General features: G+C 47.0%; 1 protein-coding gene across 6 annotated transcripts in view; it reads left to right on the top strand.

Annotated features, from left to right (window-relative positions):
- The window catches only part of LOC119390040 (protein lingerer), an 84,429-nt gene extending 58,947 nt beyond the window's left edge, over positions 1 to 25,482 (top strand). For 2 of the 6 annotated variants that reach the window (XM_037657555.2, XM_037657557.2), the window contains exons 16-23: positions 5,284 to 5,375; positions 9,562 to 9,630; positions 13,805 to 13,886; positions 17,541 to 17,809; positions 19,599 to 19,686; positions 20,635 to 20,727; positions 21,283 to 21,341; positions 22,642 to 25,482. In XM_037657555.2, coding sequence (XP_037513483.1) covers positions 5,284 to 5,375; positions 9,562 to 9,630; positions 13,805 to 13,886; positions 17,541 to 17,809; positions 19,599 to 19,686; positions 20,635 to 20,727; positions 21,283 to 21,341; positions 22,642 to 22,866 — 977 coding nt within the window. In that variant the 3' untranslated portion in view covers positions 22,867 to 25,482. The remainder of the gene's footprint in view (positions 1 to 5,283; positions 5,376 to 9,561; positions 9,631 to 13,804; positions 13,887 to 17,540; positions 17,810 to 19,598; positions 19,687 to 20,634; positions 20,728 to 21,282; positions 21,342 to 22,641) is intronic. The other 4 variants (XM_037657558.2, XR_005183209.2, XM_037657560.2 and 1 more) reach the window with 4 other exon arrangements.
- The last annotated feature ends 1,032 nt before the right edge of the window (positions 25,483 to 26,514 follow it).

The raw sequence follows: 26,514 nt of genomic DNA on the forward strand, positions 1-26,514 counted from the left end.
CTTTGGACGTCGTCAGTAGTCAAAATACCCTCTAATATAATAAATCGTGCCTGAAACTTCACGATGCGACAGATATCGGTCATAAGATTGGAACCAAGCACTGCGTAGAAGGTCTTTGCACGTCATCAGTAGTCAAAATACCCTCTAACATAATAAATTGTGCCTGAAACTTCATGATACAACAGATATCGCTCATAGGATTGCACCAGAGCACTGTATAAAAGTCTTTGGCAAGTTGTCTAACATAGCTAAACTGAATGAATGTCTTCATATTTCAATTATGCTTAAGTGCATGCATAGTCTAAGTTAGTGCATATACAAAGAACTGAACAGAAATGAAATAGTCCTTGCAATACATCCAAGGATTTGGCATTTGAAACTATCAAATAATTATTTCAGCTGGATTCAGTCTGGAGGAAGAGATAAATATGTGCGCAGTTTAGAATGGTCCCACAAGTGTCTGAGGTTCCAGTGAGGCACCGTTTGAATTCCTTCTAAACAAAGAGCAGCACAGTAATATTGCACTTTCATTCCTTCTGCACATACGTGTGATGTCATGCTCTTCTCTTCTTACTATCGTGTCATTGTGCACCTCAGATTTCAATGGAGGTGCTTGTCACTTACAAGCTTTTTAGCAAATTAGCTGTCCAGCTGTAAACAAAACATGTGTTATATTTAAGTAAACTGTAAAACGATGGAGAAGCGCCACTGTTCACATTCTCCCGTCTATGAGTATCAGAAAAGACTAGGGAGAATGTGTGTCAGAATAGACAACCTGCAAAACAAGGCATGTGCAACTGGGCATGTGCTAAGGTGTAGTTGCACGGCAGAGAAGCAGACCAAGAGTCAAGATGTGAAATAGCAGGCAACACAAGCAGCACTTAATCATGCAACTTTCTTTTTCGATCACCACACTCGCTCACGTTCGAGCTTCTATTTTATACATGAATGTAAATGAGACCGCTGACAGCTTAATGTGTCGGCGTCGCTGGTACCCGGCACGAAAACACGTCACACTGCTACCAACAAGCGCACGCTTGTTGTTAGCTTGGCAACACACGCAAACGATTTGCGCCGAAGTCAACCAATGTTTCAGCGTCGTAAAATCCGCAAATCCTCCTCATGTACGCTGTCACATCACCGAAATGCGTTGGCAAGGGCGATGTTCGCTTTCGGCAATGATGAGGCGAATGACGATGTTGAAAACAAACACACTGCGGTTAAAAACTCCTGCGTAAGCGCCACGCGAAGTCTCTAGCGTCATATATAGCGTCTATGTTTCGACGGAAACAACTACCATCAATTTCCTTCAACCAAACTTCCTCACATGAACTGGTTCACACGAACTCGACGGTAGAGGCCTACGCTGAATGCAGACGACACCGCTCTGAATTGACTTCGCGGTAAGCGAGGGCTCACGCTGAGGACTTCAAACCTCCGAAGCATGTTTACACCCGTTCCGAGCGCAGATACACACAGATCAGAGCACAGGAGCAGCGACATGCTGCAGTAGTTGGTACGATGTTTTCACTCGGTCGACGATCGCACTCAAGACCACTCTGAATTGACTTCGTGGTAGGCGAGGGCTCACGCTGAGGACTTCAAACCTCCGAAGCATGTTTACACCCGTTCCGAGCGCAGATACACACAGATCAGAGCACAGGAGCAGTGACATGCTGCAGTAGTTGGTACGATGTTTTCACTCGGTCGACGATCGCACTCAAGACCACTCTGAATTGACTTCGTGGTAGGCGAGGGCTCACGCTGAGGACTTCAAACCTCCGAAGCATGTTTACACCCGTTCCGAGCGCAGATACACACAGATCAGAGCACAGGAGCAGCGACATGCTGCAGTAGTTGGTACGATGTTTTCACTCGGTCGACGATCGCACTCAAGACCACTCTGAATTGACTTCGTGGTAGGCGAGGGCTCACGCTGAGGACTTCAAACCTCCGAAGCATGTTTACACCCGTTCCGAGCGCAGATACACACAGATCAGAGCACAGGAGCAGCGACATGCTGCAGTAGTTGGTACGATGTTTTCACTCGGTCGACGATCGCACTCAAGACCACTCTGAATTGACTTCGTGGTAGGCGAGGGCTCACGCTGAGGACTTCAAACCTCCGAAGCATGTTTACACCCGTTCCGAGCGCAGATACACACAGATCAGAGCACAGGAGCAGCGACATGCTGCAGTAGTTGGTACGATGTTTTCACTCGGTCGACGATCGCACTCAAGACCACTCTGAATTGACTTCGTGGTAGGCGAGGGCTCACGCTGAGGACTTCAAACCTCCGAAGCATGTTTACACCCGTTCCGAGCGCAGATACACACAGATCAGAGCACAGGAGCAGCGACATGCTGCAGTAGTTGGTACGATGTTTTCACTCAGTCGACGATCGCACTCAAGACCACTCTGAATTGACTTCGTGGTAGGCGAGGGCTCACGCTGAGGACTTCAAACCTCCGAAGCATGTTTACACCCGTTCCGAGCGCAGATACACACAGATCAGAGCACAGGAGCAGCGACATGCTGCAGTAGTTGGTACGATGTTTTCACTCGGTCGACGACCGCACTCAAGACCACTCTGAATTGACTTCGTGGTAGGCGAGGGCTCACGCTGAGGACTTCAAACCTCCGAAGCATGTTTACACCCGTTCCGAGCGCAGATACACACAGATCAGAGCACAGGAGCAGCGACATGCTGCAGTAGTTGGTACGATGTTTTCACTCGGTCGACGATCGCACTCAAGACCACTCTGAATTGACTTCGTGGTAGGCGAGGGCTCACGCTGAGGACTTCAAACCTCCGAAGCATGTTTACACCCGTTCCGAGCGCAGATACACACAGATCAGAGCACAGGAGCAGCGACATGCTGCAGTAGTTGGTACGATGTTTTCACTCGGTCGACGATCGCACTCAAGACCACTCTGAATTGACTTCGTGGTAGGCGAGGGCTCACGCTGAGGACTTCAAACCTCCGAAGCATGTTTACACCCGTTCCGAGCGCAGATACACACAGATCAGAGCACAGGAGCAGCGACATGCTGCAGTAGTTGGTACGATGTTTTCACTCGGTCGACGATCGCACTCAAGACCACTCTGAATTGACTTCGTGGTAGGCGAGGGCTCACGCTGAGGACTTCAAACCTCCGAAGCATGTTTACACCCGTTCCGAGCGCAGATACACACAGATCAGAGCACAGGAGCAGCGACATGCTGCAGTAGTTGGTACGATGTTTTCACTCGGTCGACGATCGCACTCAAGACCACTCTGAATTGACTTCGTGGTAGGCGAGGGCTCACGCTGAGGACTTCAAACCTCCGAAGCATGTTTACACCCGTTCCGAGCGCAGATACACACAGATCAGAGCACAGGAGCAGCGACATGCTGCAGTAGTTGGTACGATGTTTTCACTCGGTCGACGATCGCACTCAAGACCACTCTGAATTGACTTCGTGGTAGGCGAGGGCTCACGCTGAGGACTTCAAACCTCCGAAGCATGTTTACACCCGTTCCGAGCGCAGATACACACAGATCAGAGCACAGGAGCAGCGACATGCCGCAGTAGCAGGTACGATGTTTTCACTCGGTCGACGATGGCACTTAAAACCGGGGCAAGGGCAGTCGGGAAGCATTCGCTGGATTTGTCGGTGTCGCTCGAACTCGGCACGAAACAGCGTCCCACTGGTAGCACTCGTGGTCGTTCGCCGTGTCGTCGACGTACTGGATGACGACGCGGTCACTCAGGAGCGTTTGCGACCGTAGTTTCCGTGCTTGCCCTGCACTCGGAGGTGCCTTCGAAGCGGCGGCCATTAGGCATAGCACTCAGAGGTATCGCGGCCTCTGATTGGTTGGCGCCGCCGGCCCATGCCGGCCTCTGATTGGTTGGCGCGCCGTACGCGTGGTGACGTAGCCGAAAATATCAAAGTCGTCTTGACCCCACGCGCCTCGAGGCGTATGGACGCGTACAGCCCTCCGCGACCGACGCCGAGAGGCGCATTTGACGCCTAGGCGCGTGCATACGCGTGCCAGTGGTTGGGGCTTAACGGGCCTTGAAAGGCAGCTTTGCCGCAATACGGGGGTGTGAGGAGGTGAAGCATATTGAAAATCTAGGGACCACTTCCAATCAGACGTTGACTCTCTCTTGCCTAAGTTCGACCGTAACGGAGCTTGAAAGGCAGCTTTGCCGCAATACGGGGGTGTGATGAGGTGAAGCATATTAAAAATCTAGGGACCATTTCCAACCGGACTTTTTCTCTTGGCTAAGTTCGACCGTAACGGAGCTTGAAAGGCAGCTTTGCCGCAATACGAGAGTGTAATGAGGTGAAGCATATTAAAAATCTGAAGGGGTCACTTTCAACCAGACGTTGACTGCATTTGTCTTTGGGAAGTTCGAATAGTAAAATTTCAGTGCGAATCGAATCGAATAGCAAACACTATTCGAAAAATATTCGAAATTTCGAATGTTCGCACACCCCTAGTATTAACTCAAGAAAACGCTGGTTCCAACATGGAGATGGAAGATGTGGCAGAGGTGGGGGCTCAATTAACGCTGTTTTGGACCTAAGATTTGTACAGGAAGTCCGAAAAATCGGACGCCGAAGCCTTTTAGCATCCAAAATTTCAGGTGTTGTTATATATCGACGTCTACGAGACAGATTTGGAGCTCTAGACTTGAAGGGAGCACGCCCTGGTCCGCCACGTCAGTTGGGCTTCCACGGAAGTTGAAAGAGTGGGAGAGGCTGAGGAAATAGCATCTTTGCCTATCACGTGTAAAGTGTTGTCGACAACACTTTGGTTGTGCCAAATCATGTACATAAATACAATTTGGCCTCTACATTGCCTCAATCTTGATAAGAAAACTATGAAATACCACCCCACCAGCGCTTCATCAACCTAGTAAAAAGAAACTTTCATGATGCTATCTCATAAGAATATGCTTAGGAATCCTCTCCAACTTTTTTTTCTGCAGTATCGCTTCGAAGTATTAGAAAAATACTCGAAAAATATTCGATTCGATTCGCACTCACACTTCAATATTTGAATTCTCTTCGCACCCAGAATTTTGCTATTCGCACAGCTCTGGTATTACAGTTTAGCTTCATTGAAGTTAGATTACTCTGTGGATCTCAAGGGCAGTTTTATTTGCCTCATTATATATAATTTCATGACATGAAAGTTCCAAAGCTTAATTTTTCAGACTTCAGTCTATCTGACAAGCATTAAAACAAGTTAATCTTATAATCATGGTGGCATCCAATGTCTGTTGTGCAGCGGGCAAGACCATGCCCACGATGCCGCCTGGAGTGCCTACTGCCATGCTTGGCCACCAGTTCCTTGTGGGAAACGCTGCCATGCCGTACTATGTGAGTGCCAGCACACTTTTCATACATATTCAGTGTTTTCTTTTGTCGAGCCTTGCTCGATGTCTTGGAGACAGTTTATCACAGCTAAAAAAGCAGCTTTAGTAAAAACCTGAGGCCCCTGCCATAGTCTTGTCTTGTGCCATGCTCTGTTCTTGTGTGCAAAGTGTTGCGAAGAGATTAGTGCTTGTTTCTTAGAGGCCTTGCAACCAGTGTCCGTGAAAGGAAGCATGTTGAGCCTACTGTATTAGCGTATACTTTACCATGTTACATTTGCAAATATTCTAGTGCTGTTTTGTGCAGACATTTAGTGGGAAAGAAAAGCAACATTCCAGCAGCTGGAAAGACTTGCATTGTGCTAGTGCATGACATAGCTTCAACTTTATTTCCGGCAAATTTATTGCGCTGATTTTTCCTTTTGGCAAGTTGTGCATACTTGCAGCTTTTCCAGTGATGACTTTTATTCTGAAATGCACACTGTTGAACGAAACACTTGAAACCTGAGGAGAGGCTGCAAGGGTTGCACTTTGGGTCGTTGCCATTGCACCGTGGGCAATGGGCTACAGGTTGCTTGTAGCCACAGTGCAGTGTATGCTGCAGATCCAGCTACTGAAGTATAATTACTAGTAAATGAGAACGCTTGCAATGATTAGCCCCCACCCGAGCTCTTCTGATTGCAATGTTTGCCTTGCGTGTTTACACATGCGGGGCACAGCCACCAGTTTAACCAAAAGAATATATTGCGAGTTGAACGTGAGCTTGAATGGACACCAATCAGAAATAAGCTTCTGGTAAATATATGTGTTAGAAGGGGAACGAAGAGCACCCTGTGGTATACAGTCCACGACTGATTTCTTAGAGAAACGAAATTTTTGGATGTAGTACCTGGTGATTCAGACACCTTAAAGGATTGAAGGGATTCGCATTTGACCACAACGGTGCTGTGCTCCACTTTCCCTGTGCTCTGCAAACACTTAGAAGCGTGGAAGGCATGGCAGGGGGCCCAAGAAGCGTTGAACAATGCCAACTTTCACAAACGCCAGCTTCGCTGCATTACAGTTTTGCCGAAACATTTGCAGATATTTTCCTGCACGTATGTCTGTTCTTTTTTCCAGAGGTGTGTTCACGGGTCCAGCACCCGTTTATGCGGTGTAACGGCTTGTTCACACCTGGGCCATTCAGTGTCTACAGAAGCCGGAAAGCATTCCTGCCACCAAAATGTCGTGCCGCTTGCGCTGTTCAACCTCCATGCCCATGTAGTTGCTACATAGCGTCGGCAGCAAAGCATGCTGCGCCACTCTTCCCTCTTCCGTCCAGTCAGCTCAATCTTTTCGTGTAATTTCCCTATTCTGATGCAGCAACTATGAGGGCTCAAGAAGGAACGCAAGTTCTTTCTCAGCTTTGCATCAGAAGCAGAAACTGCTATTTGCATAGTGCTGCTTGCATTTGTATCTGCACCCTGGAGGGGCAGAAGTAGGTCTGAAACTGATTGGCGTGGCATTTTCTCCCACCGAACTGGGTTCCATATTTCTGTAGACGCCGAATTGTCTTGGTGTGAATGTGCCTTTAAGGGGGGACGTGGCTTTCGGTACCAACTTTCTTATTTCTTCATGGATTTTGATGAAAATTGGCACACTTATTTGAAATGTTTTTTTAATGCTACTGCAGAAATTTCATGACTATATCTTTACAAGTTTTTGATGTACAATATATTTCACCTTCTGCTCTTGTTCCGAGTCTGACTCGCTTAAAAAATGCGATAGGAAACTCGTTCAAAGTGCTATGCATTCTAAGATGTCTGATAGCGGGCATGACATTCTTAGATTTTTTTATTTGCAACAAATTTTTTTTAGTTTTCATTTTTCATGAGGTGACTGTGCAACAGGCATCGAGGCTTTGTGCAACTTGTCAAATAGCTAATTATCAAAAGGCCATACTGAAAAAGCAAGAATGTCACACCCTGAACTGTGCTTCAAGGCATATAGAACAAAAAACGGAACTGAAATAGACCCAGCGGTCACTGAGAAATCAGCGGAACAAGCGAAGCAGGAAGCAAGAAAAGTCGTTTTGAGAAAACGGCTTTTAAAGTTGTACCAATGATATTGCTTCATCAAAAGGCACTGGGGTCGTAATATTTTGAGTCCTTCGTAATGTGCAGTTTCTTGAGTGCCCTGTCTTTATTTTGAGGTGCCTTGCTTCTCTAAAACACAAGAAAATTGTGATCTTTGGTTTGTTTTATAACATTAGACGTCCTGCACATGTGGCCTTTCATCTTTTGTGCCTTTGTTTTCTTTTTTCTTAAAATCCTTTTCTGATATACAAAGAACATGCAGCATGGATTTTAAACGAAGTTATGAAGTGGTGTAATAAACATGACAAAAAAACAAGATATTGTAATGCAATTAGGCCATGTACTATGATGATTTGCCAGCTTTCTTGTATTCATGCTATCAGTAACATAATTAAGTCTTGATTGCAATCGATCATTGAATCATTTTTATAGGATACTAAGAATGGCTCTCATCATGACAACCTATCCCTTCCTCCTAAATAACAGGCAGTTATGGCCAAGACAATGGTGAAATAGGAATTCCTTAGCAGTTTATTCAAGACGCGAATTGGAAAGATATGTATTCATCTCCCTGTTTCACTCAAGCTAATTTGTAAACCTCGCCTGCGATGCGCTTTATCATTCACCCGGTCGCGGACACGGTTATCTGCGAGGCTTTTATTTTTTCAGATGATTCATGAGCGCTTACGGCGATACCAAGCACGGCCCCAAGCATTGCATCATAGTGCTTTATTTCACCTCTAAGTGCTCGGCCGCATAGTCCGGGAAGTCGGCACGCGATGTGTTGGGTGGCGGCATTCGGTGACGATGCGCAATATGCCTAGGTGCGGCGACGAAAAATATGCGCGCAATGTGTTTGGCCTCGCATTTCGGGACGCCGACGCGCGCCCGCTGCGCGACGAGCTTGGCCGTGGGGTCCGCTGCCGATGCGTAAAATGACCATCCGCTTTACCGAGGAGCCGGCGGGCGAAGCGCTTCGTTGCTTGCGAAGAAGCACACTGCCACGAGTCCGCTAACGCGTTGTTCTTGCCCGCAAAGTTCGAGGTTCGTCTCGCGTGCCGGCGCCGTAAGCGGAGTTAGGCCTAGTGACGACTCCGAGCAGTAGACGCGCCGGCCGCGGTGCCCGATGTTTCAAAGTACGTAATGCGTGGTCGCGAGCACAAAGAGTCGTCCTGCGATCATCTTCGTCACGACGTCCGAAGTGCTCATAAGCAGAACCTCCAACCACGGATCCGACGAGTCAACGCTAGAGAGTCGGTCAGAGACGCACGTTTGCCTGCGTTTGCGATGTTCGCTACGAGTGCGGCGCGCCATCGTAATCCCACCGAGCTTCAGCTAGCAGCTCCGAACTAAAACGTAGTTCTATTCAAAGTGATCGTCGAGCCGTGAACACAGAGCGAGTGCGAATACGCCACGAAGTAGCGCGACTTTCGCCAGCCGCGACCTGGAGACGCACGAGCTGCAGACGACGATCTCCCGGAGCGAGCATCGGACCAATGGCGAGGCGCGCTGGGGCAACATGGCGGACGCGGCCAATCGGAGGGCTCGAAACGACCTTCGAACATTTGCTTTTTGTACGCTTGTTTTCGAATGGAGGAGCCAGCTGCGGCGGGGAATTTGAAGACGGAGAAATGCGCTTTCCGATGAGCCCAAGATATCGGCGCCCGGTGGCGTCGTTGCGTAGCTATGATTTTTTGAAAATCGGTGTTTTTTTTTGTGATTTCCCCAATAATTTTCGCCACCTCGGCAGGCGCAACAATTTTTTATAGCACTTCTACGCGGTTTTCGGTGAAGATATTTTGGAATCGGATATAAAAAGGGCTACAGAAACTGAAAATATGATTTTCAAAAAATCGATTTTTTTGCCATTTTTCGCGATACGAAAGCCGCGTCCCCCCTTAAAAAAAAAAGTGGTGTCCTATATATTGTGCAGCTTAGTTTTCTTGGACCTGCATTTAAACGTGGCATGTGATGATATTTGGTTACATTTCTGTTTTGTTTCAGTTATTTTGTTCTGTGATGAACTTTTGAAAGCATGATGAACCTGACCTTTATTTTTTTTATTTCTCTTTTCCTTTTTTTTTTTCTTTTGTTTTTGTTTTGTCCTACCCACAAAAGGGCTTGCAGCAACAGCCTTTGTATAGCTACGAAGACTTGCAGATGCTACAGACTAGAATGCCACACCTGGTAGGTCTCACTCACTCTGTCTCCTTGGTTTGAGAGCACTGGCCTTTTCTCTTTTCTTTTTTCCTCATTTCTCTGCTACTGTACTTGGTTTGCTGTGCTGTGCTTAGTTCCTTGCTGCCTCTTGTGCTTTGTGACAGTCTATCTGTATTTGCACTGTAAGTTTTTTTTTTTTTCCCTATCGTTCTGCTTGGTGCTTCGTTTCCTATTCCTTCCTAACTACTTATTTTCCTACAGTTTGCAAGAGACCTTTGTCTACTTTGTTTCTGACCAGCACCAATACTTTCCTTCCTTCTTCCCTCTCCTCTAGGGAGTTTCATCTAAAAGAGCACTGCTAAATTCACACTGGCACTTTGGGTTGGTTGGGAATGGGGAAGTCTTCTTGACTCACTTGTCGCCATGGCAGGTCTTAGTGTAGATTGCGTGTGATCATGATGGCACATTTGGTTTTCTGCCATTATTGTGTGCAATGCTGGTTGAAGGAAATGAGCTCGACATTTAATGAGCATCAGCACGTCCACTGGACCTTTCTATTCAAGATGTTATTTTTTTAAAGTGTCTAATGCTGATCAGGATGTGGAAGTGTTCAATGAAATCTTCTCTATTAGTATAGGTGCCTGAAATGGCTGTAGGCAAGGGCATGCAGCATTTGGTGCAGGTCATTGCCATGCATGTCAATCACTTCAGATAGAATAGCGATGCTTAGTAGACCACATGTACTATTGCACTTCTGTGGAGTAACGTTTTTGTCTTCACCGTAAGCTCTTTAGCAAACACTTGTAACCACACACGAAGTCTTTTCTGTGTACAATGTCTTATGGATGTGTACAATGTGTACAAATTGGATGTGTACAATGTCTTATGCATTGGCTCCATGTTGTGCATTCATGTCTAATACAGACACAAATGCGGGAGGGGGGGTGTGCAAATTTTAATTTTTCGGTGACATAAAACTTGTGTGTAACATTTATTTTATTATTTTTTGTGAATATGTGTTTCTTATGTGCATTGTACAAGTCACCTTGTTGCATTCTTTTGCAAACAATTTTTGTTACATGCATCGGCAGTCCCACGTTACTTGTGTAGTCTCACCAGTTTTACTAGTGAATTTTTAGCCTCTTCCTTATTGCATCCTTGGGTTTAGATTTTTTTTTTAATTAGTATTTTCTTTCCCCCATTGTGAAAGTTCCACTCATTTGTTTAAAATGTCCTTCTTCAGCAAGTGTTTAATTTTTCAAGTGCACGTAAGTAACACCTGTGATATTGTCAGTTGTGTGTTTGTGTTTGCATAACTGCATTGCCATCGCTATTCTCTCTGAATTGAGGTTTCTAAAATTGCGTCAGAAATGTCTGCCCCGACTGTTTGAAGGTGCACTTATATTAGCAGATTTACGCGTCCTTTGGTAACGTGTCTCAGGGGTTCCATACTATAAGTGCCAGTGTGATTTTTCTTGCCATTTATGGTGTTATTACAAACTTCCTTGCACATCTTTGCTTCTCTCATTTGCTGAACCCTTGAAAAAGGTTTATTGCCATTGCTGTAGTACTCCGAGTTTTATTAAGGAATGTGTCAAGTAGCAATCCAGTTGCACATATTTCCTGTACTTTTGGCTTGGTGTCGATTGACCAGTTTCAGGTCACTCATTTCGCATCGTGAAGGCCATCATTTCGCTCGGTGCTTCATGAACTGTCTGGTACTGGTTGAAAGAAGCGTCACAGTGGATGTCGTTTGATGCACTGTGGGGCATTTTGCCGATGGCTGTCATTTATTGCATGGTGCAAAAGTGTGGTCCGACATGGGTGCCAAGCGCGAGTCCAGGAAGTATGTCCAGCACAGTGTTGCCCCTTGATTGCATTATTGCCCTATGCTTGTTTGGGCCCTTGTCACTCGGGAATTTTCTGGAGTTCTCTGCGCATTGTTAATAGATAGGTAAAGAGTCCTTTTAATTCCAACATTGCGGTCCTCAAACGTAGAAGGCAAAGTTTATTGCAGCGGAGTTTCGGAAGCTTTTTTTTTTTTTTTTTTTTTTTAACTAGCAGCAGTGCAGTACTGTAAATGAGGGGAGGAACCTTTGTTTCACACTGTTTCTCACTTTTTAAAAAGTAGGCATTGTGTGGCCACCACCTCGAGGTTGCGTTGCTGCTGTGTCAAAAATTTTGCGGAGAGTTTCAGTGGACCTTGGTGACAAGGGTATTGCATGTTACTGGGTTTTCGCCAAAATGTGCGTGGGGATTGCAGTAATACTAAACTTTTACTGTCCATGCACAGGACACTGTAAGGCTGCAGTAAATTTTGGGTAACCTTGGCTTGCCCTTGCAGTTTTCCTTGTGTAGCTATTTAGATCGGTTGTTCGCGGAACGGGCAAAATGTTGCAGGGAGACAGAGCAGCCACTAAACACGTCAGATTGATGACGATGTTATAAGGTGGCACCGACAGGCACTCACGCTTGCTTTAAAATTATATTAAAATATGTTCAAGGCTATGTTTACCACTAACATGCTGTCCGAAGTAACTTTGTACAGTCGAACCTCGTTAATACGTACCCGCTTTAAGCGTACTAACTGTTAAAACGTAGTTGCGACGAATCCCCGACCGAGTCTCATAGAGCCTAATGCATTCGCTGACCACTTAAGCCGTAGTGTTTCGCCCTACGCCTACCGGTTAGTGCGTACCCTGCGTACCGAGATAACGTTTTGTGCCATAAAATTTTACTGCGCCGCTGAACTTCCCGACGCCACAATATGCCGCCAAAGGTTTTCCGTCTTTTTGAGAAGTGCGTAGATCGGTCGATCACTGATTCAGACTTCCGGGCGATTGCGGCGACGCCTTTGCGGGTAAGCATCGGGAAAGAACGAAGGTGAGGCAGCGGCCACCGATGAACGCGCCAGCATCACTTATCGCCGACAACCTTATCACAATAAGTATCTTCCAGATATCTGCTCGGGCACGCGTGCGGCGCAGCACTGCTTTAAGCCTACTGCACGCATTTAATAGGTGACAACCTGAACGCGCTGGCCCGCCGATCTCTGCCGCCTCGTTGTGTGGGGCCGTGTTCAAGCGCGCGCCGCTTTATAGAAACGAAAGCAGCTCGCTGTTGCGGAGTTGAGCGTTGCTAGTCGTGGGCGACGAGAAACCTCTTTGCATAGACACTATCACGCTAAACGCACGCGTACGGTTCAGCAAGCGTAGCGCTGTTGTAACCATACTGCACGCTTTTATTGGGCGACCACCCAAACGCGCTTCCGTCCGCTGCCAGGACCGCTAGAGCGTCGCGGAGTGCGCATCGCTTGCAGGAAGTTCGTCATCGCCGCGTTAACCGAACAAGCTCATCTGTGCTCATCACCGCATCTGTGCACGGTCTGAAGTGAAGTGGGTACAAAGAACACTCCCACGACAAATGCGCGCGTGCGGTACAGCAAGCGGCCCGGCAGTGACAGCGTGAGCCGAGAAGGCGACACGCTGCACGCAACTAGCCAGGAGACAATCAGCTCCACGCAGCTGTACAGCGTTTCACTGGAACTGTGTCAGTTTTCATTTAGTAGCAGATCGCGGTATAGATGCACACACATATATCGCGGAAAGCCGACACTGTTCGTTCTGTCGCTACGTCGGTCACTGCGTATACTGGACCCTGTAATAGTTCCGAAATGCTCTTTGGCATCGCCACCGCGCGCTATCGGCATTATCGGACAGTTGTGCAAGAGTACCAGAATCTTTTCTCCAGTTTGGCAAAAAGAAAGAAAAGGCTTTGCAGTGAGTACTTTGGGCAATATTTGCTGTGGCACTGTATTTATTTCTTTTCTGGCGGCGATGGCGTACGCGAGGAGATGCAAATTTTTACTTTGTGGTTAATGTGTACTACCATTTAGTGTGTAGTTATGCGGCATTCCCGGCAGGTACGCATTAACGAGGTTCCACTGTATGTGGGAGAATGGATCTACACGGACATTTGTTTGACGTTTTGGTCCTTTGAAAGACTAAAAGGGGAGTAAGAGTGCTTTTGGTTGGCAAGCATTCAAGTGAGAAGAGTAGTTGGTGACGTAAGAAGGGGGGGTGGGGGCACAGTTGTAGGAGCTGCAGACACTTTTTTACCTCAAGGACGAAGAGTCTCTGGGCTTTGCTAGAGGGCACTGGGCCCTTTCCCTTCTTTCTCTTCCTCAACCTGGTCAACACAGGGCTACTATGACATGCAGTACCCTGTGCCTGCCACGAGCCTCGCCGGCCGAGACCTCACGTTGAACAACATGGCTTTTGCAGGTGAGTGCTGCAGCTCCCCTGCCAATGAGTAAAAGTTAATGGTTCGAGGGGTGTTTCTTGAGGTGGACGCAGTTGTTAGCACGCCATCTGTGCCATCAGTGAAATACAGTAGAAGCTCGTTATAACGAAGCGGGATATAACAAACTGATGGATATAACGAAGCAATCGTAATTCCCCTTGAAATTCCCATAGATGCCCATGTATTTAAAATCTCGTTTTAACGAAGCTAAAATTTCCTCGCAATGGATATAACGAACCTTCCCCCCCCCCCCCCCCCCCCCCCCCCACCGAGCATTTACTGATCATTTTGGTAGCCGGCAAGTCAATGTCTTATAGCGCGCGACGGTTTACGTCCCATCACGGGTGCGGTAATTCAAAACACGCGCCTCGGGCTCCTGAGGAGCCGCCTGCCAACACACGCGAGGGTGCGCGTCTGCCTTCCTCCCCTTTCCACTGAAACTCGTGGACCCACCCGCGCACGTCGCCCGGCCTCCCCTCTCCCGTGGAACTCGTGGACCTGCCCGCTCTCCTGTTGCGCCGCTCGTGGACGGCGACGCGGCAACCGCGGGCCTTGTTGTTGCTTGTCGTTCGCTGCGTGTGCATCAGAACAGCGTCTCTCTCGGTTCCCGCCGCTAGACAGGAGATGGACGACGGCAACGGCAAACAAAAGCGCAAAACGATTACAATCGAGCAGAAGGCGGCTATGTTGAAAGGCGTTAAGTCCGGCGTCAAGAAGAAAAAAGTTGCCCAAGATTTCGGCGTAGCGTTGAGCACGGTACCGCAAGCGTGTAATCAACCGAATTCTACTCAATATGAGCATGAAGCGCGAGACTACGATCAACCTCTACACCGCGATCGAGATGCTACAGGCTGCTTGGATGTCTGTAACAGCAAGCATGATCGCCAACTGCTTCCGGCATGCCTCATTTGGCGTCAACAGCGGCGGTGACAGCGAAGATATCGGTGCTGCCGCCAATGAGGGTGCCGCGGTTGACAAAGACCTGGCGTTGTGGGACGCTCTCCTTGACGCCGGAGTTGTGCCCGACTGCAACACTTTCTGCACGTACGTCAGTGCCAATGCTGACGCGGTGACAACCGAAGAGCTGACAGAGGCTGAAATTGTGCGTGTGGTGACAGGGGTGGTGAATGACTGCAGCCCGGAGTTGGCGAACCCGATGTTCCGATGTCCGCGCAAGCGCTGGATGCGGCAGACCTGCTGCGCTGCTTCTTCGGCACTCACGATGACGGCGAGGACGGACTCGACATAGCGGCAGCAGCCGAAAAAGCCATCATCCGTCTGAGGAAGACACGGCAGAAGTCTATTAAGGACTTTTTTTTCTGCTAAGTGAGCCGCCAGCTGGTGTGCCGAGTTTGGCGTGAATAAAGTAGCAGTTCTTTGCTGTTCTTTCATTTTTTTTTTTTTTTCTCCGTGCGACAGCAGTTTTTCGTTTGCGTGGCGGTCTGCTGTGGGATTTGGTGATGAGTACATCCTCTCTTGCGTGCTAATTGTCGGTAGAAATGGATATTGGCTATAACGAACTAATGGTTATAACGAAGTAATTACGACTCCCCCTTCAACTTCGTTATAACGAGGTTTTACTGTAAGTGATCGCGTGCAAATGGGCTTCTTGAGGCACGCACGAAGCAAGAAGCTCCTCGTAAAATGACCTTTTTAAATTCACAGTTCTGTCATTCGTTTTATCTTTTATTTGATGTTGTGCTCACGTTTTATGAACATTTGCCGTGAGTTTGGCAACCTCCTGTTAAAGGGGCCCTGCAACACTTTTCCTAGTAGCCATGGAATGGCTTCATTAAAGGAACTACCTTCCTTGCGAATCGACCACTGCAAAAGCTTTTAGAATCTGTGCAGTATGAGATGGTGTTGCAAAGATTTGTCGCACACTGTAATTGCTTTCTCTTCTCTCGTCTCGACGAAAGCGCTGGAAGCTAAGCAGGGAGGGGTGGCACGGCGAAAGAAGGCACGTCACACGTGCCTCATGGCTTTGCACTGAAAATACGCTGTGCATTCGAAGAGAAAGTGTTCAATCGTGCGCGCTGGCAAGTGATGGCCTCTCACGGCGGCCGCAGTAACTAGTGAGCGCGCCATGTTCAAATCAGCCAGTGGCGTAGAACTCGTCAGTGACACCGTAAGCATCATTTTTGTCAAGAGAAGAGAAAGCTCTTTTTAGCTGACTTAGAGAATTTATTGTAAATCACAGGCCGTGTGCTGTGCTGTTTGGCTCGCGTGTTCTCGGGAGCCTCGTCTGCCGATCGGCAGCGTCTTCTGACCATGCTGAATAAGTGTTGCGGGGCCCCTTTAACTCCACGCATGCACAAATGTGTATGCCATAGGCACGAGGGAGTCCGTTTCATCTTAATATGCCAGTTATAAGTTAGTGTGTTTGGTGGTCTGCATCTTTCATCTCTTATTGTTTGTGCCAGACCTAGTTGTTTGCATGAGATTGCCCTGTGGTAAACAACGGGCATCTCTAGTGGCGAGCCGCAGGGGTACACACGAAATGCAGCTGTAGTGCCAGTCCTAGCATCTCGCGTTGCATGACAAACCACATTGCATCCAAGATCTTGGAGGACCTCTTTTTATCTCTTGAGGTCATGCTGATGAGGCATGTCCAGGTCATCCTTTTCTAGTTTTGCTACCAAAACAGTTCTTCTCTTTTCCTAGTCATTCCTGACGCTCCATGTTTCAAACGTCAAATTTTGTGTGGGGGCTCCTATTTATCTGCACTACCTAGTATTACTAGGCTTTCTATGCAATCCGATAATTCGTCGCATTTCACTCTTTAAAGAGGGACACAGCAGTTAAAATCTTGAATGTGCATACTTGCAGCTTCTCCAATGATGATAACTTCAAAATTGACTTTCGTTCTCCTGAGTAAAGTTGATGACTTGTAAGAACTGAGGTGGGGCTGCAAGCATTGCACTTTCCAAATGCATTTGTGCCAAATTATGTGCATATTGGTGCAAAAATAAAAAGCTCTACGTGGGTTTTGCTAAAGTACTTTTGCACACACCCAGTCACTTTCCATGTTGCTTAAAAATGGTGACCGTAGGGTATTTAGAGTGCCTGCAGTTCTAGGAAAAGCCAGCGACCTTTTGAGATTTATAAAGGCTTCATTCATGTTGGTCACCCACCATAGCTATGGCATTGAACAAGAGGGCACAGGTTAGATTCTCGGCCATGGCGGCCACATTTAAATTGTGGTGAAATGCGCAATTGCATGTTGAAGTAGCCCATGTGGTCAAAGCTACCCAGAGCTCCCATTATGGCATCTCTCGTAAGGGTATTGTCATGGGTTTCGCATGTAAATCTCCCGAATTTTGGAGGATGTCATGGCTGCTCATGCTACCGCCATTCCCCCTGCGCAGCTTCCAGCGTGCTCATGGAGACAAAAAAATGTGCTCCTCTCGTGTAATAACTACCTGTAGCTGCACTTACGCGTGACAGAACAGAAAAGAGTTTTGCTGCGAGTTATTAGCGAGACAGTTCTGCTATTACTTCAAAAAGTGTTGCAGGGCCCCTTGAAAGATCGTTTATTACTCCGAGAGAGCTGCCTCTGATGTGCGCGTGCGATGTGAGCACCAGCTGTAGAACAACTGCCAACTCGCATACGTGCCATTCTCTCTGCTATACAGAGGGTAGCAAGTTTGGCCGTGGCGAGAACAGCGACAGCAGTCCCGGCACAGTAGCTGGGGTGGGACCGCAAGGGGCTGCGGCAGGTGCTGCAGCTGCTGCCCAGGGTGGGGCCCAGGGGGGACAGCAGGGAGCACCCCCCACGGCAGGACAGCAGGCAGCTGCCAGCCAGCCGTTCTTGAGCACACTGCCCCCGGGATACGGCTACTACTACCCATCCAACCTCATGCCCGGATCCATCCACCACTACGGACCGCCGCCCATGTTCCCTGTGAGTAGTAGTAGTCTGTTCTTTGTACGCTTGTTTTAGTGTGGTGGACACTCTGGTTCTGCAACTCAACCTAATCAAAAGGCAGTTACCTCAGATTATCAGGACAGTTCTTTCACTCGTTTTAAAAGAGTAGTTGCAACCTTTTTAGTAGCTTTGTTCATTTGTTAAGCATATGTTCTCAGTGTGCGGATGGTTGCTTGCTTCTTGGGATCAGTTAACATGTTCCTTAGAAAAAAAACCAGCTATCATTTTCATGCTTTCTTTCACACTGCGGCCTCTTTTGTTTTTGTTCAGTATAATAGATAAGCCTTTCCGGTTTATTTGGTTTTCAGTGTTAGGGTGGTGGTGGTGCTTGGGAAGCTTCCTAGTTTTTTAGTTCTTTTGATGAGGCTTTTTACTTTCAACCTTTACTTCTGCGGCAGTCTGGATGTCAGGGTCTTTGGGTGTAACGCGCATGATATTGTGACGCTTTGTTAAAATTTTGTGCTGAAAGGAGTGACTTAGAGCATTTAGTGATGTGTGCGTGAGCATGTGTACAAAGTGTGATTGTAAATAGCTTCTCTTTCAGTTCCACGCCGTGCGTTCTGATGCCACGCAAGTGTTTAACTTTAGCACGTCCACCCCACCTAGCGTTTCTGGGTGGCGTGCTTTTCATTCCTTCCGCCTGCACTTAGGGCCCTTTCCTTCCTGGCTTCACTGTTAAGATTAAGTAAAATGTAAACACTAGCTAAAAATGTAATGATAGCAGCGTAAAAACTGCTCTCCCTTACTTTTATGACAGTGCAGCTTGGTATGAGCTCGGTCATACCTAGCAAGTAGCACTGTGGAAGCAAGGAAAGGACATGTCTTGTTACATCTTGTGATATCCCCTGCTTACATAACTTGACTGTCATGGCTGTTTTGTGTAAAGATCAAGCCACAGCAGTTAGTCGCAAATGCCCCCATCTGTCGCAGAAGCTGTTGTTATTGCCACTTGAATCTTTCGGCCCTTCATGCAGTCAGTGTATTGCAAGAGTACTGTATTAAGTCGCAACTTCCATTTGTACGTTAAGTACATTGCTTCTTGTATGCGATGCAGTTTTGCTTGCAGATGCAGACAATGTGAAGTCTCGCTCGCATCCACAGTACCACATGCTATGTATGAAGATTAGTGCAGTGACTTCAATATCCTGTCAATGCGAAGCCATTGCTGCAAGGACCTGGTTTTCGATTTGTCCTAACTATAGCAACGCTTATTCACTTGAAGGAATGTTTTTTTTTTTATTCTGGAGCATTGATAATGCGAGCTTCTGTTTTAGGAAATGGGTGCAGGAAAATGTTATGGGCATCGCAGTGCTGTTTTACTGTGCAAAGCCTATATTGGAACTACAATTTCTGTCACATTGTGCAAAAGATGAGCTATTGAATAATGCATACATTTGTAGGGTCTGAAGAGCAGCGTCACAATTATTTCTTCGTTCGAGGCTTACTTAAATGTGGCCAGCTTTATAGGTGCTTGAAAAAGATGTCCAGATGAGGTTTCTGTGCATCAAAAGGCAAGCTTGGGGGACGGTACATTGTGGCAGTCTCATATTTCCAATACCTCAACATTGCAATGCTCTGTTAGTGGCCGTGCGGACTGCAATCTAGGAAGCCTCTGCGCTGTGGCCCATGTTTAACTTGAGTGCACGTTCAGTTAGGGGCTCCATTTGCAAGCAAAAGACTTAAAACGCAGCTGTTGCATGTACAGAGTAGCTTGATTGTTAAGGTGGACGGGGCAATTCTGACCCCGGGGTGTGTTGTGTGGCAGGTGCCTCCAGCGACCAACGCCCACGGCCCCACCACAAGCGCGCAGTTTCAGAAAGCCAGTGCGTATGCATCCCATTCGTTCACCTCCGGTACGTCTTCCCATTGTCCGCTGTTTCTTCTTCTGTTTACACATGTTGTTGCTGTTGTATTTCTTGGACCTTACGAGTGCCCATTGTGTGACCCACACCATTCACTTGCCAACAATGCTGCCCTTCGTTTCCCATTTATGGCCAGTCTAGCAACACCTCTCAGTTGACGAATGGGTTCTCTGGGTTTTTAGAAACCAGTAGCAGCCATTTTGTGCAGGTACCACTGTGCTAAGAATTAGGTTTGGGTGCTTAAATTTTATATGTAGCCCTCTGTAGATGGCATCTTAGCCAGTGAATGGCTGTGCGTGGCGCGAAAATATCAGAACCTCGCAAGGCAGCACACGGTAGAGGTGCCATGCACAATGTGTCTACGTGTTTCCCACTGGCACTTTTTCTAGCAGTCTGCTCTTGGATGTCGTCGCGGGCTTGTTTTGAGGGCCTTTCTCTTGCACGTTTAAATTTGTCCTACATTTCTTGCAAGGTTATGGGAATGGTGACGTGCCGTGGTAGCTCAGTGGCTATGTTGTTGCGCTAGTAAGCATGAGGGCATGGCTTCGACTTCCGGCCACTGCAGCTGCATTTCAGTGGGAGCAAAATGCAAAAAACACCCCTTTACTACTTGGGTTTGTTGGGTGCACACTAAAGGACACCAGGTGGTCAAATTTAATCCGGAATCCCCCCCCCCCCCCCCCCCCCCCCCACCCCCACTGCGGCGTGCCTCTTAATCAAATTGCAAATTGTGGGTTTGGCACCTACAGCCTCAGATTCTCTCTGATTATGGTGCTCCTCCGGGGAACTTGAGAGGCTGTGGGGTAACATGGGAGTCTAGTTGTGGAATGCGTTGGACTTCCACTTACTGTGCGCTGCTAGTGCATAGCATAAAGTTGAGGTTGGCAACTTGCAGGCAGGGACTTATCTCGTTTTGTGTTCTTTCCTTTTCTCTTCTAGGCGGGTATGATGGCCTAAGTCAGACACCAGACTATGCCAAAAACACCTACGGCGCAGGTTCTCAGGGACAGGCTAAGGGCATCTCGGGTTCATGTGAGTAGAAGAGAGCAGTGTGCATCACGCTGGTGCAGTTCCTTCACAACCCACTGTCGTGGCATTGTTGTACTCTATAAGATGCACCCATTCTGTACACGATACTGTAGTGCACCATCTTTGTTGCTCTTCTGCTTGCAATTTGTGAGGTGTGGTATGTGCCTTTTTTTTTTTCTTTGAGAGAGAGAGAGAGAATGTCATTGATTGTGAACCCATTACTATTTTTTGCTACCCCCTGCTTGTTTTTTGTGGGCAGTGCCTTGTCTGCCAGGACAAAGATGGTGGAAAAAGAGTTGAGAGAGAGTGATGCAATGGGAGAGGGACGCAGAGGAAGAAGCTAGGGCACAGTACAACAGGTGTAGCTGCACAATGTTAGGGTTGCTACTGTCACTGCAGTGCCCCGTCTTTTATTTTCCCTCGAAGAAGATTATGCTTTTTTTCTTTCGCTGGTACGAATCGGGGGGGAAATTTGTCCCTGGATGATTTGTTGGGAGAGGCACGTGGCGGTGTCGGGTGGTGTCAAAACGAAGAACAAGACCTGTGTCTCTCTTGCAGTGGGTTCGGCCGATGCATCCAGGTCAGGGCACGCTAGAACCCACCCCCATTTAGCAAAGGTACTGACCCATGGTTTCTCCTCTGTGTTCCTCCTGCTCTACTCTCTATCTCTCTCTCTCTCTCTCGGCCTTCCATTTCTCGTCTTTCCGGCTGCTGCTTCTTGCCTTTCCTCGGCAGGTGTTGCCCGGGAACACTTTTCTTCCTCTGCTTGCTGCTGCTTCCTCTCGTCACATCTTTAGCGTGCATAGTGCCCGCCACTATGGGAGCGGGCATTCACTGCCTGTTGCTTTCTCTCCTCAAAATTCACTTTCCCCACCTTGTGGTCCCTTACACCTTTGACGAGCGGCTGGGGGTAGCCGCTCGCGGCTGTCTTTCTCGCTCCCCGGGAGTTCTCATGCTCAGAACCCTTCTCCCTATTTAATTCTTTGGTGGCGAAAACGGTTTCTCTGCCCCTTTCTGCATTTTTTCCGATTGCCCCCTTTTTTTTTCGTTTGTCACAAAAGAGATTGTTTCTTCTTTGTTCATTTCTGTTTCAGTGAAACCTGGAAAATGTAAGCTCATGATAGAATCTTTTTGATATGTTCTCGATGTTGCATTCTTCCCCTAGCTGTGGCTCCAAAAGCCCATACACTCCTCCCTTTATGGCTTTTACACATCTACACCCCTTTTGGCTTTCACAGTTCATGGAGAACATATCAATGTGGTTCTACTCTGGTAAACATGTTTTGAATGTGCGACTGTGTGCAATAGCAGTCTTTTTACACTTCAGGGATTCAGCCCAGCCAATGAGTTGTGGGGAAAAGAAACATCACAATCTATTTGAGTGCTGTATTTGTTCACTTGCATGAGGTCGGCAACCTTATTTGACAATGTGCGATTCAGTGCTTTCTGGTAATGTTGTGCACTTGCTTTGGGAACACCCATACACACTGAATTGATCTCTGAACTGCTTTGGACATATAGAGCCAGGTTCTTGCAGGTTTCAAATGCTCAGTCACGTTGCTATCATGATTTCGGTGCCCATCACCAAATGAGTTTGTTGTTGGTTTCTTCTCAAAAACAATATGCCAATAGACATCGGCTGGTGCTCTTAATATTGCCAGCATTTTCATTTTTAAAGAGAAAACACTTTCTTGTGACAGTGCCATTGTCATGACTGTGACCTGGCGGAGCATTTGAAAGCCGCATCAACTGGGTTTAACATGGCACTTAACCAATGTAACCTGTTAGAATGAGTTATTCAAAGCGTGAATCTGTGCAGCAAACAAGCTACATGTTTTTTGCACCCACATAGTCTTGAGGGTCAATGTGAACTCATTTTTTTCTCCCTCTCTCTCACTCCCCATCCGTGCTCTGCAGTCTTTTGAGAAGCCAGGCTTTCTGGCAGGCTCGCAGTCTTCGGCAGTAGCGGCATCCTCGACAGCAGCAGCAGCGGCAGGCCACCAACAGCAGCCCGGAGGCTCGTCTTATCCGCAGTTTGCGGGACCTCGTGGCTCACCTCCGTCGTTGGCAAAGCAGCAGCAGCAACAGCAGCAGCAACCGGGTGGTCACGTGCGCCAGGGATACCCGTACTGGGGCAACTGAAATGTGTTGTGCTTCTGTGTCTCTCTCCTCTCTCTGCAATAGTTTCTCCCTCCTCTTGGCCCAAGCAGTTTCTTTGCCTTGTTCACACCTAAAAGCCTGACGTAAAAACTCTCCTCTCCCGCTTTCTCTGTCAAGAGGGACGGCGCAGAAAAAGTTGTCTGTCCAAATGCGCTCACAAGACAGTCCTCCCCCGCCCTTTTTCTGCTGCCGGCCCCCTCCCCCTTCGGACCGACTTGCTGTTTGTTGTTGCCCCAACTGTGCTTGCAGTGCTATGCTGACGACGGGACAGTTTGTCTAAACGTTAGGCTTCCGGACAGCTGGCTGCTTGTGAGCGTTTCACATGCTGCAGTGGCCCCTGCTGTAGTGATGGTGATGTTGCTTGCTGCCTTTTTTTTTTTTTTCTGCGCTTAAAGACCAACATTTTTTTTTACGTCTTGTTTTCTTTGCTTGGCCACACTTTTATTCCTGTACCTGCTTTTTTTTTTTTTTTTCTTATTCTCTCTTTGTAGCATGCAGTTGCTGTATTGTAGCCCTACAGGCCTTCATTTCTTTTTCTCTAGTTTGTCATGAACTTCTATGAGAGCAAAAGACTCAATGCATGTACTGGCCACTGCAGACTCGGGATATGTTTTTGCCATCTGGGGAAGCACGAGCAAATGTGTCCTATCAGGCCTCATGTGCGATGATGCAGTGATTCTTGGGATTTTTTTTCCCCTCTCTTTCAACATATGCTGCTGCACTGATGGGTTGTTTCTGCAGAGCTTTTTACATGGGGTTTTCCTTTCTCTGGCTTTTTTTTTTTTTTTCATTTTCTTGTATGCATTGCACCTTTGCTCGTTGGACTTGTTTGATGTACTTTTTTTTTTCTTTCATTTTTTACATCGAGAACGCCTGCCAGCCATTGTAAAGAATGTTTCAAAAACTTTTTTTTTTTTTTTTTTTCAATGTGTGTCAGTGCACCATAAACGCACCCTTAATGTCGAGCATTAGCACTGACATTTCTTAGCAAAATTAGAAATCTGCATTAGAAATCTGCGAAAAGGTGTAGCATTGACGAGGTGTACATTTTCAGTGTATCTTAGTCGATCGAATGTGGGTGGGTTTGGATAAAAAGCCTAACCAGCTTTTTTCCTTTTTTTTCTTTTTCCTTGGCTGTCTGGAGCCAGAATATTTTTATAGCTCCCCAAGCGGTTCTATTCCCTTCTTGAATGGTTCATAGTGGCTTGTTTTTTGTTTCTTTTCCCCGGCATCAGTGCCACGTCCAAACGGCACTGCTGCGCCGGTCTGAAGGCTGCCAATTTCACAAATGTGCCACTTCGATTTTTTCAATACGACTTCAAGCAAAGACTCAGTACAGCACATCAAAAAAAAAAAAATAATAAAGGAACAAGCAGTACAAAGTGTACTGGAGACTTTGCAAAGTCCAGATGGCACATTTTAGAGACTGCATCGCACAGATCGGCGTAGCTTTGCCACCTTCTTTAGCCCAAGGGCTCTCCTTTGTTGTGAAACTACCTGCAAGGAATGTAACCGTGAAGGGAGCTGAAAGTCGAGAGCAGTCTTTGGCTTTTTCGTTATTATTTCTCTTTAGCCTTAGCTGAACTTATCTCATTGTCCGCACTTAATTTTTATTTCTTTTTTGCTTCTCCCTCATTTCGTTGTGTGCATGTACTTCAGAGTGAACCCTTTTGTACATATTTGCCAGGAAGCGACATTGTGAGCACTTTGCCGCATTCATATTGTACGCCATTTTTTTTTACGGCTTTTTTTTTCTCTCCCTCGCATTGTGATGTGTGTGTCTGTGTGCTTGGTTGTGTGCATGCTTCTTTCATAGCTTTTTTTTTTTCTTTCAATCTCAAAACAAGAAAACCCGTTGTCAACACGATTAGAATTGTCTGGTGCTGGCAGGCAGGTCATCTTGTTGTGAAAGGGGGGAAAAGCATTGCCTCCATCTATTTCTTTTTCTCAGAAGTGAAAGCACGCTGCATATAAAACTAAACTTGTAGAGTGCGGTCGTTGCGTTTACGAACTTATTGTCTTTTCGCAATTTCGTTCTTGGGTGTCTGTTCTAATGTTCTAAGCAGCGCTTCGATTGTGGTCAATGAGAGAACGGCAGCAGCTCGCAGTAGTATTTTTTTCTACTGAACCATTTTGCAAACGTTGTTGTCGTCCTCCTACTACTGTAATATTTTCGTGCTCCCCCCCACCCCTCCATTTTTGTTTGTGAAGTTGACACACATAAAATATATATATATAATGTATATGTATACATATTCGTAGGGAAAGTGAAAAAAACGGAGCAAGCAAGGAAGTCCCTTTGTAAAGTTGTTTTACCCCCCACACAAAGCGGAGAAAAATGTGTGGCAATGCTGCGTGAAATCAGGACGAGAAAAAAGAAAATAAATGTTTGTAAATATATGAATATACATTTTTGTTTGTTTTCTTTTTGACTGTGTTTATCAGCCTCCTTTCAGTGCAGAATGCTCATGGTCTGATACAAGCATGCAAATGGGAAGAGTTGGTAGTTTCTGTTTGTGTGGTGAGAAGGTGTGATATATATAAATATATATAGTTTGTGACGAGAGGCTCCAGAAAAAATAAAATACTTGTCATTAATTTTGAGTCGAGTGGTCTCTGCCGCATTCTTTGCTTTCCAGTCCCTCCCATGCGACATTAATCTGCAGTACGGGGTCAGCTGTAGACTTTATGAAAGAAATTGTGTGGGTTAGTGAAATTTAGGTGACTTGTGAGGTGTGAAAAACGTTGCCAAGAGTACTGCTGCAACTCTTGAAGGTGTACTCGCACCTTTTTTTGAAGGCGAGTTTGCTCTGCCATAAAAATCTCCTGTATGCAGAGATGGCTGTGAGCAGGTGTGAAGCTCGGCAAATGCCGATAAGATATTTTAATTTGATATTAGTCAATTTTTTCATGGTGCACCTACTGACATCGACACTAGCTTGATGTCGGGCTGCAGTACAAATTCTGGTGACTTCACGCAGCAGTCTTTCTAGTTGTGATGACGTTAGCTACCAAAACTTCCAAGATTGCCGCTTGTGCGTCATCAAAACTTCCAAAATGGCCGCTTGTGCGTCGCCAACGGAGCCACGGTGCGGAACAGCCGCGGAAACGTCGCTATATATTGTGCGAGCACGTGACGAGAATTGTACCATATTGGTGACATCAGGGTACAGTAGGAACCGAAACTAGCAAAGTAACTCTCCAAATGTTTCTGCAGCTTCGTCTTACGCTTTCAAATTGGGCTGTGCTGAGCCTTTGTGTTGGGAGGTGAACACAAATAGTCCTGTCTGCTACCCTTTAAAAGAGGAAGGGGTGTACGAAAAAGGCATACATTATGGCTTGTTTTGCACAAACATTGTTCAGAAAAGAGAATACCAAAACATTCGCAAAAACATCTCTGCATGATCTGTGGTGTGTAGTTTGTACCAACGTTACTAGAACAAACTCAGTTTAAAAGCTCCGCCGGAGAGGCGGTCCGCGTGGCGGTTGCGAGAACTAGTGGCGCTGCAGTCACGTCTAGCTCCCGCGGCTGGCGCTTGTTGTGATCGGCGCCGCCGATGTACGAGCGCACGTGGATTACAGCGTCGTCTGCGCTTTGTTAGCTCGTCATTTTTGCGACTGTTCTTGACC

The sequence above is a fragment of the Rhipicephalus sanguineus genome, chromosome 4 (assembly GCF_013339695.2).
Source record: "Rhipicephalus sanguineus isolate Rsan-2018 chromosome 4, BIME_Rsan_1.4, whole genome shotgun sequence".
NCBI lineage: Eukaryota > Metazoa > Arthropoda > Arachnida > Ixodida > Ixodidae > Rhipicephalus > Rhipicephalus sanguineus.